General features: G+C 42.6%; 1 protein-coding gene across 2 annotated transcripts in view; it reads left to right on the top strand.

Annotated features, from left to right (window-relative positions):
• The window catches only part of LOC117351611 (rho GTPase-activating protein 7-like), a 138,595-nt gene that overhangs the window by 10,577 nt on the left and 109,839 nt on the right, over positions 1 to 18,179 (top strand). The window contains exon 1 of one of the 2 annotated variants that reach the window (XM_033927133.1): positions 15,018 to 15,193. The exons of the other annotated variant lie outside the window; for it this stretch is intronic. Within the exon in view, the coding sequence (XP_033783024.1) occupies positions 15,178 to 15,193 (16 nt within the window). The 5' untranslated portion in view covers positions 15,018 to 15,177. Of the gene's footprint in view, positions 1 to 15,017; positions 15,194 to 18,179 lie in introns of those variants that run through there. 2 annotated transcript variants of the gene reach the window in all.

Genomic DNA, 18,179 nt, shown 5'->3' on the forward strand with positions numbered 1-18,179 from the left:
GTTGGCACCAGCCCCGATTTTAAAAGAGCTGTGAAGTGTTTAAAGAGAGAGATTTACAAAGTCAGCTTAAGTAACCAGGCCGTTCATTACTGCCACACTGGATACTGCACATATTTATTTTATACAAGGCAATGTTTTATTTAACTGCAAGTTTGCCTGCTCTCGTTCAGTGCCTGAAATGAGAATTATTACAACTGCCGTGGAGCAGACTATCACCTAGGTGAAGGCAAGTTCGACTGTGTTATTTCTGAATTATCTCAGTGCCCTGTTATAGGTCCGGTGTGAAAAACAAACAGCGAAGGAGGCTTCTGGTGGCCGATATCTTTTATTGTATCTCACTTCGCAACACGATCATGTTTCGGCCCGAAGGGACCTGCCTTAGGAGTCTGAAATTTGAAAGATGATTGTAGAGGAAGTCTATTACAGGCAATTACAGCCAAACTTTTTTGCCAGGACCACGACGTCAGCTCTTAGAGCCTCTTTGTATGATTCAAAAGATTGTTCCTGCGACTATTTTAAATCTTTCAAATTTCAGACTCCTGAGGCAGGCCCCTTCGGGCTGAAACACGATCGTGTTGCGCCATGAGATACAATAAAAGATATTGAACACCAGACGTCTCTTTCGCTGTTTGTTTTTCCCTTTCCATTCTTTGGGATGTTGGCATCTCCTGTTTTCCATAGGTCCGGTGTGCCACACTGGTGCAATAATTTAGGTATTAGAAGATTCCAAATATACCCCCTCCTTTATAAAGTTGCACTAGCGTTTTTAATGCCGGCCGCCGCGGTAATAGCGCTGACACTCATAGAATTCCTATGAGTATCCAAACAGTTACTGCAGCTTTGGGGCTAGAGAAGAATGTTTTTCACCCATTCAAGTTCCTTATCAATACAGTCTCCTTATCTCAAGAAAGATATAGCGGCGCTAGAAAAGGTTCAAAGAAGAGCGACCAGGATGATAAAGAGGATGGAACTCCTCTTGAATGAGGAAAGACTAAAACGGTTAGGGCTCTTCAGCTTGGAAAAGAGATGGCTGAAGGGAGATATGACTGAAGTCTACAAAATCCCTGAGTGGAGTAGAACGGATACAAGTGGATCGATTTTTCACTCCGTCAAAAATTACAAAGACTAGGAGACATTTTATGAAGTTACAGGGAAATACTTTTAAAACCAATAGGAGGAAAGTTTTTCACTCAGAGAATAGTTAAGCTCTGGAACGCATTGCTAGAGGTTGTGATAAGAGCGGATAGCGTAGCTGGTTTTAAGGAAGGTTTGGACAAGCTCCTGAAGGAAAAGTCCATAGTCTGTTATTGAGAAAGACACGGGGAAAACCTCTGCTTGCCCTGTATCGGTAGCATGGAATGTTGCTACACCTTGGGTTTTGGCCAAGTACTAGTGACCTGGATTGGCCACCGTGAGAACGGGCTACTGGGCTTGATGGACCATTGGTTTGACCCAGTAAGATTATTCTTATGTTCTTATGTAAGCCAAGTATAGGACATTTAAGCCATTGTAACATCACTGATGAGGCTGGCTCTGAGGCATTATGACATCACAATCTCAGCTCTGGAATGTTGCTCTCATTGGGGTTCCGGAATCTTGCTGTTCTTTGAGATGCTGGAATGTTGCTACTCTTTGGGTTTTGGCCAGGTACTAGTAACCTGGATTGGCCACCATGAGAACGGGCTACTGGGCTTGATGGACCATTGGTCTGACCCAGTAAAGCTATTCTTATGTTTAGTTATCCACACTGAAAATACAACTTTTCCTCGGTAGTTTATAGTTCTCTGTAGCTTTGTCATTGCTATTGGAGCTTGGTTTGATGCAAAAAGTAGGTGCCTCCTCTTTGGAATTCCTTACCCAAAAAATATACGACTAGAATCTAATCTGGGATCTTTTAAATCGGAATTAAAAACTTTTCTTTTTAGTGATGCTTTTATATAATTACAATTTGTAGATTTGCAGCAAATTTTTGAAAAAGAAAATACGAGCACATTCCTTAAACTTTATGTTTTATCCTTTCAACCTTAAACTTTATGTTTTATCCTTTCCCTTCTTTTTAATGAATGTATTTCTATTATTTACACTCACTGTCTAGTCTTTTAAATTTTATTTAGAATTCTAAGCCACTAAGAAAGTTTTAGCATAAAGTGTGGGATAGAAAGTCTTAATACACTTGGAAACTTTGTGAAAGCAATAAAGAGCAACAGAAGCAAGGAAGGAACAGTTGTAGAAGGGGATTTTTGATATGACGTCTACTTCAATATTGTGCCAATGCTTAGTAGTAATTTTCTGTATAATGTATATTGTACCTTCTTACTAGACAGGTTTCTAAACATAATGTACTTACTTAATTTCATATCTCATGACTTGATGTTAAGATGATATGGGTTTAAATGTGTGCAATTGATTACGTGATTTTCACATACCACTTCTTATAGATTGTGCTATTTCTGTCAAATTATCTTGTAGAAGCAATATGTCTCTCATTTTTTGGTATGCTATACGGATATTGGATGTTGATTTGTTTGTTTTATACTGCTGTTAATCCTTACTTTTCTTTACTATTTGTGTTGTTTTGCAACTAAGAAAATAAAAAAATTATTGAACTTAAAAAGCTGCTCTATCTTCTTTTGAAATGTTGACAGCCTGGTTCCACCCTGGTTAAAGTGGAGCCCATCTTTGCGGAATAGGCTCCCCCTTTCACAGTATGTCGCCCAGTACTTAACAAATGTAAACCTCTCCTCCATGCACCATCGCCTCATCCAGGCATTCTCTGGAGATCTGTCTGTCTCTTGGGTCCTGCATGTGAAACAGGGAGCATTTCTAAAATGCTATCCTGCAAGTTCTGGATTTTAGCTTCCTGCCTGAGAGCCTAAATTTGGCTTCCAGAACCTCCCTACCACATTTCCCTATGTCACTTGTACCAAGACAGTGGAACATGCACAAAAATCGAGTACCAAACATGCCCATGTTCAAAACTGCAAAACATCTTATCATGTTTTTTTTCAAAAATGGATGTGTTTGTGCTCAGTGTATCTATCCATTTTGAACCATTTTCAGAAAAGAAACCTCCCAAACACCCAATCCAAAACAAAAACATACAGAACAGACCATTGAGATGTAGGAGGAGTCATCATTCTCAGTACATTTCTCCCTTGGTATTTGCGGGGGTTAAGAGCAGAGCTGGACTGCGAAGTGTGAAAAATCACGAATAACTTTATGCTGGCTTTGACCCACCCCCGGACCTTACCTGGTGGTCTCCGTCTCCGATCGCCTCCCTCCATGCATGTTGCGTGTTTGCATGGGGCCAGTGCGGGTGCTTCGGTCTCCTCTTTCCCCACTTCGGTTTTGAGCTGGGGGAGCGAAGAGGCGTCGGCGGGAGGATGCAGGTAAGAGGCACTTGCCAGGGAGGAGGGGGAGGGGGTTGATAGCCAGGATTATAGGACGCTGAGAGTGGAGATCGTTCCTCTCTGAGTGCATAGAACCTGGGCCGGGCAGCCTGTGTCGGGAAAGGCCGGGGAGCGGCTGGAGCCTGCTTGCGTGAGTGTGTTTAGGTCTGTGCGGGCCCCGACGCCCTTTCCAGGGTCCAGCTCCTCGGTGCTCTTCGTTTCTCTCACATCTCCGCGAAGATGAACCGGTCTGTTATTGTGATGAGGCCCCCCTCCACCTCTGATCGCCTCCCTCCTTGCCCCGATCCAAGTCCAGAGGCTGTTTTTTGTTTTTTTTTCCAATTCTCAGGAGGAGGGGCTGGGGAAAAAAGTCGTGAATAAGCGAAACCGCATACATCGGAACTGCGAATAGGGAAGGGGACATCCCTGTAGAGCAGTGGAGCCCCCTGCAGTGAACATGAAAGTTTCAGGCGCATATCTCACCATAGCCCCCTTACATTGCATGGACAGCCCTCCAAAACCCACTGGACCACAATAGCCCTTATGCCTGCAGGTGTCACCAATATTTATTTATTTATTTCTAAAAATTCTTACTCGCTACATCTTGCAATTCTGAGCGAGTTACAAGATACCTTCATCGTTTATGATTTAACATACATGAACGATAAAAACATTCAAAAACAGACACCATAAAAATAGTGACAATACTGAAAATCCAATATAAGATACAACAGTCTTCATCAAAAATAAAACAGCTCACCTCACCTAACAATTTAAATAATAACGCTCAAAACGAATCGTTTTAGTCAGTTTCCTAAAATGTATTAAAGAGGTAGCTCTTCTCACTTCCAGAGCAGAACCCCCTGCACTGCTACCATCGAACGACCGTGACTTGCTAGCTTCACTTGTTTCGAAGAAGGAACCTCTAAGTAAACCTGTTCACCTGAATGTAGTGTTTGATTTGGCTGGTATTGACTAAAAAGATTACTTATCGCTTCTGGTTGCTTAGTTTGTCCAGGGCAGAATTAACCAATAGGCCAAGTAGGCACGTGCCTAGGGCCCGAAATGGTCAGGGGGGCCCGATGAAGGAAGGCATCAACATTGTTTTTTCCAAACGGCGATGGGCCCCTCCAGCATCGATCAGCAACGCGGGCCCCACCCCGATCGGCAACCCCCTCCCCCCATTGACAGAAAGTAAGACATGCAAGCAACGCGGGTAAGAAAAGCAACGGGAACTGTAATTGTGCAAGCGGTGCTGCTTGCCCAAAGCTTCCCTCTGACACAGCTTCCTGTTTCCGCCTGGGCACATGGTGGGGTGGGGCAGGGCAGGGGACCCAGTGTACTTGTGTGCTTAGGGGCCCTCGACGAATTAATCCTGCCCTGAGTTTGTCTCATCTTGAAAATCATACCTAGCACCTTAAACTCAATTCGAGCTGACACTGGTAACCGATGAAGTTAAACTAAGATTGGTGTAATGTGTTTGAATTTTGAGGCACCCACAATTAGCCACAATATGTAGGTACAGTGGGAACTGGGTGGATTTTGGAAGGCTCACATATTCCACCATAAGTGTATTAGTTAGAGTGGGATAAGGGTCTGAGTCCCGACTGCCAAGCTACTCCAGAAACCTGCTTGCTGATCTACTAGGACTTGTCTGAAGCTGTCAAACATGGCAGGTTTGCACTGTTTCATGCTCCAGTGATCACCTGGTCAGTTGGGGCATCTTTTTGGCACTTAGAATGGTTCCTTTATTACAACATCCAATTTTTTTTAATCCTGTGTCATACCAACACACTTATTTTTCAAAAGTAATCATCACCTCTGTGAACAGTTGATTCATATCAAATGCCTGTTTAATACCTTTCCTTTAGAAGATTTTTTTTTTTTTTTTATTAAGAATACAGAATTGTTATCATATAACATAGTAACATAGTAGATGACGGCAGATAAAGACCCGAATAGTCCATCCAGTCTGCCCAACCTGATTCAATTTAAATTTTTAAATTTTTTCTTCTTAGCTATTTATGGGCAAGAATCCAAAGCTTTATCCGGTACTGTGCTTGGGTTCCAACTGCCGAAATCTCTGTTAAGACTTACTCCAGCCCATCTACACCCTCCCAGCCATTGAAGCCCTCCCCAGCCCATCCTCCACCAAACGGTTATATATAGACACAGACTGTGCAAGTCTGCCCAGTACTGGCCTTAGTTCAATATTTAATCTTATTTTCTGATTCTAGAGCCTCTATGTTCATCCCAAGCTTCTTTGAACTCCGTCACCGTTTTACTCTCCACCACCTCTCTCGGGAGCACATTCCAGGCATCCACCACCCTCTCCATAAAGAAGAATTTCCTAACATTGCCTTTGAATCAACCACCCCTCAACCTCAAATTATGTCCTCTGGTTTTAACATTTTCCTTTCTCTGGAAAAGATTTTGTTCATAGAAACATAGAAGATGATGGCAGAAAAGGGCTATAGCCCATCAAGTCTGCCCACTCTGCTTACCCACCCCCTGTCTATGCCCTAATGACCCAATTTCCTTATCTTGACCCTCGTAGGGATCCCACATGGGTATCCCATTTATTCTGCCTCGATCACCTGCACTGGAAGGTTGTTCCAATGATCAACCACTCTCTCTGTGAAGAAATACTTTCTGGTGTCTGCAGCAGCCACTCTCTCCTCCTCTCCCTATTGGCTAAGGCTCTTAACATTTGCATCTCCTCTTCCTATAGGCTAAGGCTCTTTACACCTGCATTGTGATGTCATAGAACTTTCTGATTATAGAAACATAGAAACATGATGGCAGATAAAGGCCAAATGACCCATCATAGAAACATAGAAGATGACGGCAGAAAAGGGCTACAGCCCATCAAGTCTGCCCACTCTGCTTACCCACCCCCTGTCTATGCCCTAATGACCCAATTTCCTTATCTTGACCCTCGTAGGGATCCCACATGGGTATCCCATTTATTCTTAAAGTCTGGCACGCTGTCTGCCTCGATCACCTGCACTGGAAGCTTGTTCCAATGATCAACCACTCTCTCTGTGAAGAAATACTTTCTGGTGTCGCCATGAAATTTTCCGCCCCTGAGTTTGAGCGCGTGCCCTCTTGTGGCCGAGGGTCCCTTGAGAAAGAAAATATCATCTTCCACTTCGACACGTCCCGTGAGGTACTTAAATGTTTCGATCATGTCTCCCCTCTCCCTACGTTCCTCAAGAGTGTAGAGCTGCAATTTGTTCAGTCTCTCTTCGTACGAGAGACCCTTGTTCTACGTTAATACCGTTCAAGTATTTGAACGTCTGAATCATATATTATTTTGTCCTAATTATACAGTAGACAAATTATATTTTACAGCATTTTTCTGAAGTTCTGCATCCTCCACTTCATCAAAACCACCTTGTAAGCCTTGAATCTTTAGATAGTGTTACATATTACTATTTTAGGTGATTAACTTGCATTTTGAACTAACATTGTACTTGAGACTGACACTGTGGGCTCCTTTTACTAAGCTGTTAGGGCTTTAATGCGTAGAATAGCACGCACTGCATTGCTGCACGCTAGACCTTAACGCCAGCATCGATCTGGCGTTAGTTTTTCCACATAGTACGCAGTAATTTCCTGCGTGCGCTAAAAAAACGCTAGCGCACCGTAGTAAAAAGAGCCCTTTGTCTTGTTGAATAAGGGAAAAATATTCTCAGAGCACAGATTGCCTGGATGCAAACTGAAGCCGAAAATGTAACTATTGAAAGCATGAGAGATTTTTTAAACATGAAGAAAATAAGCTCCTAAAAAAAACATGTTCTTATGTCCTCAATAAGTCCAAAGAATGACAGAAAAGGCAGTTTCTAAATCTCAAAAAAGTGCAATATTCTGTTCTTACCACTAGAAGTCACATCATCAAAGCTTAGAGAGTATGAATGAAAGTTAAAAAATCACTAGAAAAACAAAAGTAGATCAAAGGCTGTCTTCATGTATGTATTTATTTATTGAAGTTGTTTTCTATCCTGTTTTCCCCAAAGAGCTCAGACTTCTCCTCCACTGCCAATTCCAGACTCTGTTCCTTTCATCTAGTTGCCCCAATGCCTGGAATAAATGACCTGAGTTTGTCTGCCAAGCCCCTTCTCTTCCCTTGTTTAAAAGCAGACAGAAAACCCGCCTTTTTGATATAGCCTTCAATCCATAACCCTACTCCCCACTGCCCTCTAACCTAGCCAGCAGATTAACCATTCCCCCTAACTGTATCAATGGTGTCTATCTAGATTGTAAGCTCTTTCAAGCAGGGACTCTCCTCTCTGTGACTCTGGTAGCGCTATAGAAATAATTCAGTGTCTCTCAAACTTTTTAGCTCCAGCACACTAAATGTTTTCACGGCAGATTATAACTGAAATTATAAAATCGCAAAACCAACAAAAAATTAAATTTGAGATTTATTTATGTAAAGTTCTTTAAGTTATGTATGGGTAATTGTCACAACGGTGAAACTAAAGTAGATAGAATAGAATTGCTAATTAATGTGATGGATGTGCTTGTTTTGGAGTGCAAATTAACTCAAAACACGCATTTCATCATCCACCGTCTGTAGTCATTCTCTTTTTTTTTGTCAGAGCTGAAAATACAAGTTTGCAAAGATAAGACGATCCAAACGGTAACAAAGCCTCGATTGCTTTGTCCTCAATAAAAATAAAACTAAAATGACTTGCCATTAGTTTTCAAGCACCAATCATGTCAAAGAATGATGCTTGTCTGGGCAGTTGTACCCTCACGCACACACACTCATAACGTTGACCGACTCTATTCTAGTGTATACTTAAGAAGGAAATTTAAAATAAATAAAGTAAAATTCTGGAATCTCTCGTGGCACACCACTGTGTACATGAACCTCAATTTATAGATCAGTTACTCATCCCTTACAACACGACACGTTCACTCCGATCTGCATCTCGGGGACTTTTAATGATTCCTTCTTTGAAAATTATTGGAACCAGACGTCACGATATATATTCTGTAATGGCCCCTTTAACCTGGAACGCCTTGCCTCTATATATAAGAGAAGTCAAAGATCTCAGCAGATTCAAAAATAATTTAAAAACTTTTCTATTTAGAGATGCATTTAATGTTTAAATAATTCATTTCTAACAATCCCAATCCCATTCCTCGTGTTTTTCCCTTATTTGGCTTCTCTTTTCTTCCTAATTATGAAAAATATCAATATTGTAACTGTCTTCTCTTCCTTTCCTTCCCTTATGTATCTGAGTCTGTTTGTTTTGTCAGTCTGTTTTTAACCCCTTTTAAAATTGTATAATTAACTCTTGATCTATCTTATATTTTATTGTTACTCGCTTAGTATGTAAAAAGCGATTTATCAAATTTTAATAAACTTGAAACTTGAACTTGAAAAACTGTATCGGACTTTGCATGCAAGTGAAATTCATGCAAGTTGAAATAACTATAATACTACTTCTAATCCTACCGTGGTATTAAAGTCGTAGGGAGTCTGCATAGGTAGTAAGAAAAGGAATATGCAACCATCTTCAGCTGCACTGCCTAGTTTAAAAGCGGGTTGGCTTGTTTCCCATTTGTCATCACAACTGACTTCCTGGTCTGCTCTGGTTACAGCAGTGGAGCCCATTTTTACCGTTCTTACAGCCCGAACTACCCGTTCTCTCCTTTTCAGTGCGTTATTTATTATAGCCATGTTGCCTCTGGTCTACAGAATTCAAAGGCATAACTTGTCCAGAAGAGGTGGTAGAAAGGAAAGTCATTGAAGGACAGTATGAAACTGTCGCTCTAGAAATGTGCAGAAACTGAGCATGACAGACTTCGGAGCTCCACTTATTGCTGCACTGACACCTAAAATGTGATGGATTCTCTAGAAAATAATTTTCAAAAAATTGTGGATTTACTATACCGTATGAAATAAAAAGACACTTTTTTTTCGCTTGGGCACAGATTTAGCTGGACAGAAATTATTTTCTTGGGGCTGCAACTTGCAAAAAAAAAATTAAATCAGCCATTTTCGACAATTTATATTATTTTTAAAATAAATTTCACTAGTGCATGGTTTTAAAGGGGAGAGAATGCAACAGTGTGATATAAAGACACATCAAGATTATCATTCTTTAAACCCATCATGGTCTGTGTTTTGGCAGACATATATTAAAAATAAAAAAAACTTTCTAGAAAATAAAAAAAAAAGAATTCAAAGGCATGCAGAAAATGCAATTTCTGTCTCAACCGGCCTGGGTTAGAACTGAATGCCAAACTGGCCCAAACAAGATAAGGTGGGCATGGCGATTTGCAGCAGGATTTAAAATGATGCAAGCCAAATAACTTCAGACACTTGGTCCTGTTTATAACAGAGCTCAAGAATTCTGTCTGAATAGCAGAGAGCAAAGCACCTGACTCCCAAGCAGGCCTCTTGACTTGTTTGCAAAGATAAGCACACATTCCGTGGCCTCTTTTTTGGGGATGCAATTCTCGCATTCTGGAGGCTTAGAAATGACTAGATTTCGGGGTTTCTGCCAAGATATGATTAATAACGGTCTCTGTAATCTAGTCGCTGGAAGTTTGCAGAGCTATTTGTGTACATACCTTGCCAAAGTGATGCAGACCAAGCATATGAATCAGGTGTTCCTGCATCTTTAGACTGTTAATTCTCCTTGATTTTCATTACCTGCTTAGAAGGTTTAAAGTTGCATCACCAAAAGCAATCCTAAAGAAAATATGGGTTATAAATATCCTTTAATCCTTTAATGGGAAAACCTGTACAAGTCCTCTTTTTAAAGGCATGTCTGGGTGCCCGGACAGACTTTCCCCAAAACCCTCTGAGTGGGCTTGCCATTTGTAAAATCTGGACAATTTTTCCCATTGAAAATAATAGAAACTGGAGTAATCTGTTCCTTGGTCCCACAAACTCAGCAAGATCAGGCCCCCCAACTGGCATAGTCAGCAAGATTGGCAATGGCAACTGCAAGCGGTGCTCAGCCCAAAGCTTCCCTCTGACGCGAACCGCCCAGGTGAAAACAGAAAGCTGCGTCAGAGGGGAAGCTTTGGGCTGAGCAACGCTTGCAGTTCCCGTACTTTCGGATTCCAGGGCAAAATTTAATTAAAAAAATAAGAACATAAGAAATGCCTCCACTGGGTCAGACCAGAGGTCCATCGTGCCCAGCAGTCCGCCCAAGCGGTGGCCCAACAGGTCTAGGACCTGTGCAGTAGCCCTCTATCTATACCCCTCTATCCCTTTTTCCAGTAGGAAATTGTCCAATCCTTTCTTGAACCCAAGCACCGTACTCTGCCCTATTACGCCCTCTGGAAGCGCATTCCAGGTGTCCACCACACGCTGGGTAAAGAAGAACTTCCTAGCATTCGTTTTGAATCTGTCCCCTTTCAGCTTTTCCGAATGCCCTCTTGTTCTTTTATGTTCTGAAAGTTTGAAGAATCTGTCCCTCTCTACTCTCTCTATGCCCTTCATGATCTTGTAGGTCTCTATCATGTCTCCTCTGAGTCTCCGCTTTTCCAGGGAGAAGAGCCCCAGCCTCTCCAGTCTTTCAGTGTATGAAAGGTTTTCCATGCCTTTAATCATTCGTGTCGCTCTCCTCTGAACCCTCTCAAGTATTGCCATATCCTTCTTAAGATACGGTGACCAATACTGGACACAGTACTCCAGGTGCGGGCGCACCATTGCCCGATACAACGGCAGGATGACTTCTTTCGTTCAGATTCCAAGTTGTTCGAGTTCTGGGGCATTCGGATTCTGAGGTACCACTATACTATAATAAGCAGTATATCAAGAATTAAATAAGTTGAACTCAAAAGCCAGATTAGGAAAGTGTGTAGCTTGTTCTATGAGTGTACAAGTAGACTAACATGACAGCTACATTAAACTATCTCTTTAATGAGGCATATGTTATCTTTTCAATAATCTCCTGAGATGGCTGTGAGTCTGTGAGTGCTGTGTAAGCTGCAGGCCCTGTGAGCCTTTTCTAATATGACGTTTCCTCACAAGGTGGTGCCCTAGACCAGGTTTTCTCAGTTTAGTATCTCAGATGTTTATCTGGGTATTACACGTGGAGCAGAGAATGACATGGTGAGAAAATTCATCACCGCTCCCATCCCGGCGGGAAACCATCTCCATGCCATTCTTTAAGGAGAGAGGGAAGAATCAGAGTCAGAATGGGCCCAGCCACTGGCCCTCAAGCCTTGCATCGAAGAAGGCTGGTGTAGAAGAACTGAGGTTGAGACAGAGGCTAAAGAATGACACAGGATAGTTTCCCGCGGTTATCCGCGGGGACAGGAATGGTGATTAATTTTGTCACCATGTCATTCTCTAACACGGAGCACCACTGAGCATACAATACTTACAGCAATGTAACATTCCATAACACACCAATCCTTCAGAATGAGAGTCTTGGACTTTTATAACCCCCACGCTGAATTGTAACTGAAGATCAAATGAACCAATCAAACATAGCACCTGTTTCCCACCCCCCAAGCCTTTCCTCCTTCCCCTTATTCCCTATATGTTTCTATCATATCCCCCCTCTCATCCCTCTCAGCCATCTATCAATGCTGCATTCATTGTTGGTTTGTTGTTCCTTTCTGTCTTTTATGATTTCTTATTGTGAACCACTCGGAGACATTTTTTTAGTAATGCAGAATATCAAATTTGAATAAACTTGGAAACTTACTTCCTTTTTACTAAACCATGATAGCGGTTAGTAGCGCAGGGAGCCACACTGAATGCTCCACACTGCTCTCAACGCTCATAGGAACTCTATGAGCATTGGGAGCAGCACAGAGTATTCAGCACGGCTCCCTGCGCTAATAACCGCTATCATGGTTTAGTAAAAAGGAGGGGGTGTTAGTGAATCACAGAATACCTGCTGTAGTTCTCGGACCTCAGTGCACATGTTAACAGTCACACCTCAAATCAGCCTCTGCCATTTTTATCCAATGCAGGACTGGCAGTGCAAGACAAGCATGAACTCAAGTTGCAGTTCTGCCATCCTAATACTCAGTTTAATCTGGTATGGGAGTGGTTAGAATTCTCGGAGCTGGAAGAGAATTTCTTTTTGCAAGTATTGCCCAAGACCAATAACCGCAGCCCTGAGGCAGGCCTCCACCTAGAGGCCGAAACACAGACCGTGTCATCTCCCCTTTTTCCACTATCTTGGAACTCCTCTAATCCCAACACCACCAGATCCACTCAAAAATTCAAACTATCCTTCCCCTCTTTAAAAGGCATATCCCATGCAGGAAAATTAGGAACTTCCCTCTTCTTCAGGATCACCGAACTCTGGAACAGTTTTACTACCCCGCTTCGGAGCCTGTCCTCCCTCCAACTCTTCCGAAAACATTTGAAAACTTGGCTTTTCTCCAAAATGTAATGACCTCCCCCTCATCGATATACTAAGTCCCTCTAAACTTCTCTCCTTAGTCCTTCTACTTTCTTTGTAGTTCCTTTCTATACCAATTCCTGTAAACCGTGCCGAGCTCTACTTCTGTGGAGATGATGCAGTATACAAACTTAAGGTTTAGTTTAGTTTAGATCAACTGGTATCTTCCACCACAAGGACATTACGTTTATAGGACTTTTTATTCATGTTGTTTTACATGTATTTTATTTTGAGTTACTAGAAATAAAGACATGTTCTATCCCACTCCCCACTTGCTCTCTTTTCGTTGGATTTTACGCGGGGTTTCTGTTCCCTCTCCTTTGTTCTAGAAAATATCCCACCGTTGGCCTGGTCTGCAGTATATGTGTTGGTACCGCAAGTAACTTCAAAATTTGTGGCGCTGGTGCATATGTTTCAGAGTGCTTAGCAGCAGTGGGACAGATGGTCTTCAATGCCAGGCCCCCCAAATCCTCCATTGCAGCCCTCAGTTGACTGAAATGCTTTTCAAATCCTAGAAATGCAATAACATCTATAATATCAGTTGAAAATGCTTTATTATGGAATAATCCCCAATATTCAAAAATTCAAGAAACTATTGAAAACAGCTTTGTTTGTCAGGTCTAGAGGTGGTTAGAAATGTTTTAAAGAAATAAAATAATTAATTAACTAATTTCAATCTTGCCCACTTGATATAGTAACTGCAAATAATCACTCAAGTGTCTCATTTATGGAATTTCCTACTGTGGACAGTCCAAAATAAATTTTTAATGTTTAATGCCCAGTTTGAACAAGCAGGTCAAAGCAGTTTACAAAATTAGTAGTATTATGTATACTTGAAATCTTTTGGTGGCCCCCAGGGTTTCTCATATTCACCTGAAAAAGGTTGGTGACCACTGGGCTTGAAGAAGATGCAGTCATACTGTCCCATGGCTACAGGAACATGGAGGCAGAGCGTAGCCCACAGCGCAGAGGTGGCCCACAGCTTCAGACCTGAAAGTGGTAAAATGGGGAAGCGTGTTAGATCAGAGAAGGGGAGGAAGAGAGAGAGTGCTTGTGAACAACAGGAAAGGGAAAATGGAGGGCTGAGGTGAGGCTGAGGAAGAGGCCACTCAGGCTGGTGAAATCCAGCCTAGAGAGAGATCATTAGGTTCAGAAATAGGGTTCTGGGAGGAAAAAAGGAGATCACTGGAACTGGAAGAAAACTACTGGGTTGAGGCAACAGGAAGATCATTGGAATTGGAGGAGAAGAGTTGTGGGACAGAAGGAGTAAGAAATCTGGAGTGGTTGGTGGAGTATCAGGGTTGGGAACATGAGAAATAGAGATCACTGGGGTAAGGGAAGGGAAGACAGCTAGAGGGGTCAGCTTGGAAGGAAGGAGAGCACGCGTAAGGAATGAGAGAGCTTAGTGTGCAGTGTGTTGTGTACAAGGTAAGAGTGTATTTTTTCACTTGGCCATAGACACCAGCTTGCTTGGCGGTGGCTCTGCTCTACAGATTTATGAGCTGAAATGTTCCTTTCTGAACCCTTCTGTCCAGTGGTTTGCTGACACTATAATTCTCCTCCAGGAAAAGCTATTCTCAAAAGATGGGCCCCCACCCTTTCCTCTGAGCATACTTTTATAAGAAGAGAAACAACAGCGCAACTCAGTCCTTATCCAAGTTCGAATTGAAATATAACTGCAGCAGTAAACAGAGTCAAATATGTAGGTAGACATACCTGGTGAGATATTGAGGTATAGCGAGGAAAATAGCCACAGGAAAGTTATATATTCTCATAGACTTCCATGGCTGCCGCGATACGTATAGTAGCCACAGCTGCTAGTCCCCCCGAACAATTGCGGTAGGAGGGAGCCCAACCCCTCCTGCCTGAAGACCGCTGTGACAAACCCAGCATCAGCTCTAGTCTTAACTCTGGTAAGATCCGGTGCAGAAGAGCTGACCAGGTTGATTCTGGTGGTCAACTTGAGGCTGACCTCTCTTGCCCCTATATTCAGAATGATAATGGTATGGAACAGAGGCAGACAGACTGGCAACAGCAGCCTCCGGGCAATAGGGCAGCTAGAGAAGCCACAAGGAATGTAGCTGCACTGAATAAACCCAGGCAGAGAAAAGCTGCTTTAGAACCAAAGCCCATCCCCCGCTACAGGCTGAAGGGGATTGGCTCTGAGCTGCTTAAGAGCAGACTAAGGCAAGCAGGAGGAGGAGGAGCGAGTGACCAGGGTGAGTCACTCCCACAGCCCAAGGCAGGGCAGGAGCCGTGGAGTCAGGCAGCAGAGCCAGAAGTTCCAGATTGGCCTATGCAGGAGGTGGAAGAGTTCCTCCCCACCTCAGGCTTCCAGTTTCCTAATGGTGTGGAAAGCATGGAGGTACAAACCTCTGGTCCTGTGACATTGAATGAGAAAGAGAGAGAGTGAGTAACTGTGAAACAGTTGGTGGTTTTTTTTTTTCTCTCTCATGCTTTCTTTCTGTGTGAGAAAAAGCCTGAAGAATTTGCTATGTGTTTGGGCTGTATTATGATTTTTGGTTTAAGTACAATACTTACCTGAATACTGACTACTGGATGTACTTAAAGCCAAGTTTGAGCAAAAGAACCTAAAGGTTGAATGTTTAAGTTTATTTTTGAACTGTGAAAATCCTGCTGTGGCTCCCGTTCCTGGGAAGCTAATTAGCTTATCTCCCTCAGCTGTTTGTTTTTGCCTTCCATGAGGTAGCTGAAGAAACGATGGGCTGTTTGCAAAGCTGTGCCGAGCAAGGCTGTGCTGTGGCTTACTGCCTAAGGAGGTATCTAAGATTGTTTGTAACGAGGGTTTGTTCTGAACGTTGCCTGACTGCTGAAAGACAGCTGTTTCATGCCTCTAACAAATATTGCTGGGAGAGAATTTAACTTGTGTTTGAACACCATTATAAAGTGCATTTCTGAATCAGAGTACAAGGTCTCAGGCAAAACCACTTGTATGAGATTTCTGTTTTGGTATTTCTTTATTTTTGCAATGGACTTTGTTTTGAATGAAATGCTACAGTGACTTTGTTTTATGTTGCACCTTTTTGACCACTGAGGTCAGAATAAACATCTTATTCTTGCTTGAAGAATGTGGTTTGACTGGTGGTGTTTTGAAAACCCATACTTACCTTGTCTCTCCCCCAGGCCTAGGCAGTCGCCTAGGGCCAACTGAAAAGTCCTGAAGATACCCCTGGTTAGAGGGGACACGCCAGAATCCCAGTGTTTGTCACACGATAGCTCTGCGCTGAGGAGTGTTGGTGACACCGCCCCCCACGTACAATTGCGGCAGGAGGGAGCCCAATCCCTCCTGTCGAAGACCACACCCCCATGTATGATCGCAGCAGGTCGATCGTACGTGGGGGAGTGGGCAGTCTTCAGGCAGGAGGGGTTGGGCTCCCTCCTGCTGCAATCATTGGGGGGGGGGCGGGGGACTGGCAGACGCAATCGCGGCCACCATACTTATTGCGGCAGGGAGATCCCTTGCTACAATAAGTGTAGTGGCCGCGGTTTTGCGGGCCTCCCTAGGCTCCCAGAGGCGCCTTTAATATGGTGACCTGCCTGGGTACTTATTATTATTTTTTTTTTTTAACATGCTGCCCGATTGGCTGGTTAGACAGCTGTAGGATGCATACAGCTGCCTACAATCGGGATGCATTTTACAGAACCCGGGCCTAAATGTTGGAAACAGTCTTTCTGTTTGAAGATAGAAAAGAGAAAAGAAGTGAATTCCAAAAAGTAAGAGCCATAACTGAAAAAGAAGAATTTCTGTGAACAGCAAATATTGATATGATGAACGAAGATCTTTTGTAGAGAATATCAAACCAGACAACTGAATAAGAATGATGGAAGCCTGCTAGACAAAATCTGAAAGCATAGGATATAATATTTAAAAGGGATGCGATAAGAAATAGGAAAAATTTGCTTAGTTTTTTTATAAAGGTGTGACATGATCATATCTAGAGCAACGATAAAGCAGTGTAACCACAGCATTTTTCACTAGTTGTAAACAATTTAGCTGATAATTAGGAAGGCCAATAAGAATGGAATTATAATAATCAAGTTTGGATAGTACTAAGGACTGAATAAGAATGTGAAAAGGGTTAAGATGAAGAAACAAACGAATAGAACGACTTTGATGGAGAGCAAAAAAAGAAGATGAAACTACCTTCATGATATGAGCATGAAAGGATTATCTATTACAACTCCCAGGATCTTGGTTGTGAATGATAGACACCTTTCATACACAAATTAGGTGTTTTTGGAAATGTGGAACTGGAACAGATTTCTAGGAGCTGATTTTTAATTTGTTAGATGAAAGCCAGTCAGCAATTCTGTCCAATTTGGGAGATCTTACCTCCACCCAGCTGAATGCTCCTTTGCCCAACCTGAGATGATCTTAAGGTGGCCAAACAGGTTGAAAAGGCAATGGTGAAAGCTAGAAGGATGCTTGGTCGCATAGGGAGAGGAATGGCAAGTAGGAAAAATGAGGTATTGGTGCCCCTGTAAAAGACTCTGGTGAGACCTCATTTAGAATACTTTGTACAGTTCTGAAGACTGCACTTTCAAAAAGATATAAACAGGATGGAGTTGGTCCAGAGGAAGGCACCTAAAATGGTTGATGGTCTACTGTACATCATAAAGCATATGGAGACAGTCTTAAAGAAAGGTGGGAGAGGGGAGATATGATAGAGACACTTAAATACCTAGGAGGCATAAATACACGAGGTGAGTCTCTTTCAGTTGAAAGGAAACTCTAGAGTGAGAGAGCATAGAATAAGGTTTGGACAATTTCCTGGAGGAAAAGTCTATAGTCTGTTATTGAGATAGACATTGGGGAAGCCACTGCTTGCCCTGGATTGGTAGCATGGAATGTTGCTACTATTTGGATTTTTGTCAGGTACTAGTGACCTTGGTTTGGCCACTGTAAGGATGGAACCATTGGTCTGGCCCAGTAAGGCTATTCTTATGAGGTTAAGAGGTGATAGGCTCAGGAGTAATCTATGGAAATACATTTTTACAGAAAGGGTGGTAGATGTGTGGAATAGGCTCCTAGTAGAGGTGGTGGAGACAAAGACTATGTCTGAATTCAAGAAAGCTTGGGAAAGGCACATGGGATCTCTTAGGCAAAGGAGGAGATGTGGATGCTGTGGATGGGCAGACTGGATGCCATTTGGTCCTTATCTGCCATCATGCTTCTATGTTTCTGCCTTCTTCAGGCTCTTGTTCCCCAGCCTTGATCCCTTCCAACACAGCCTCACAATAATGTCCAACCAGCAAATCCAAGTTCCTCCAAGGAGAATGATCAACTCAAACAGGTCTCTCCTTGCTGCCAAGATAAAGTCATTGCCAGATATCTTTCCAATGTCATTACCTCCCACATGAATAATTAACCTGT

This window comes from Geotrypetes seraphini, chromosome 18, assembly GCF_902459505.1.
Source record: "Geotrypetes seraphini chromosome 18, aGeoSer1.1, whole genome shotgun sequence".
In the NCBI taxonomy this organism is placed as follows: Eukaryota; Metazoa; Chordata; class Amphibia; order Gymnophiona; family Dermophiidae; genus Geotrypetes; species Geotrypetes seraphini.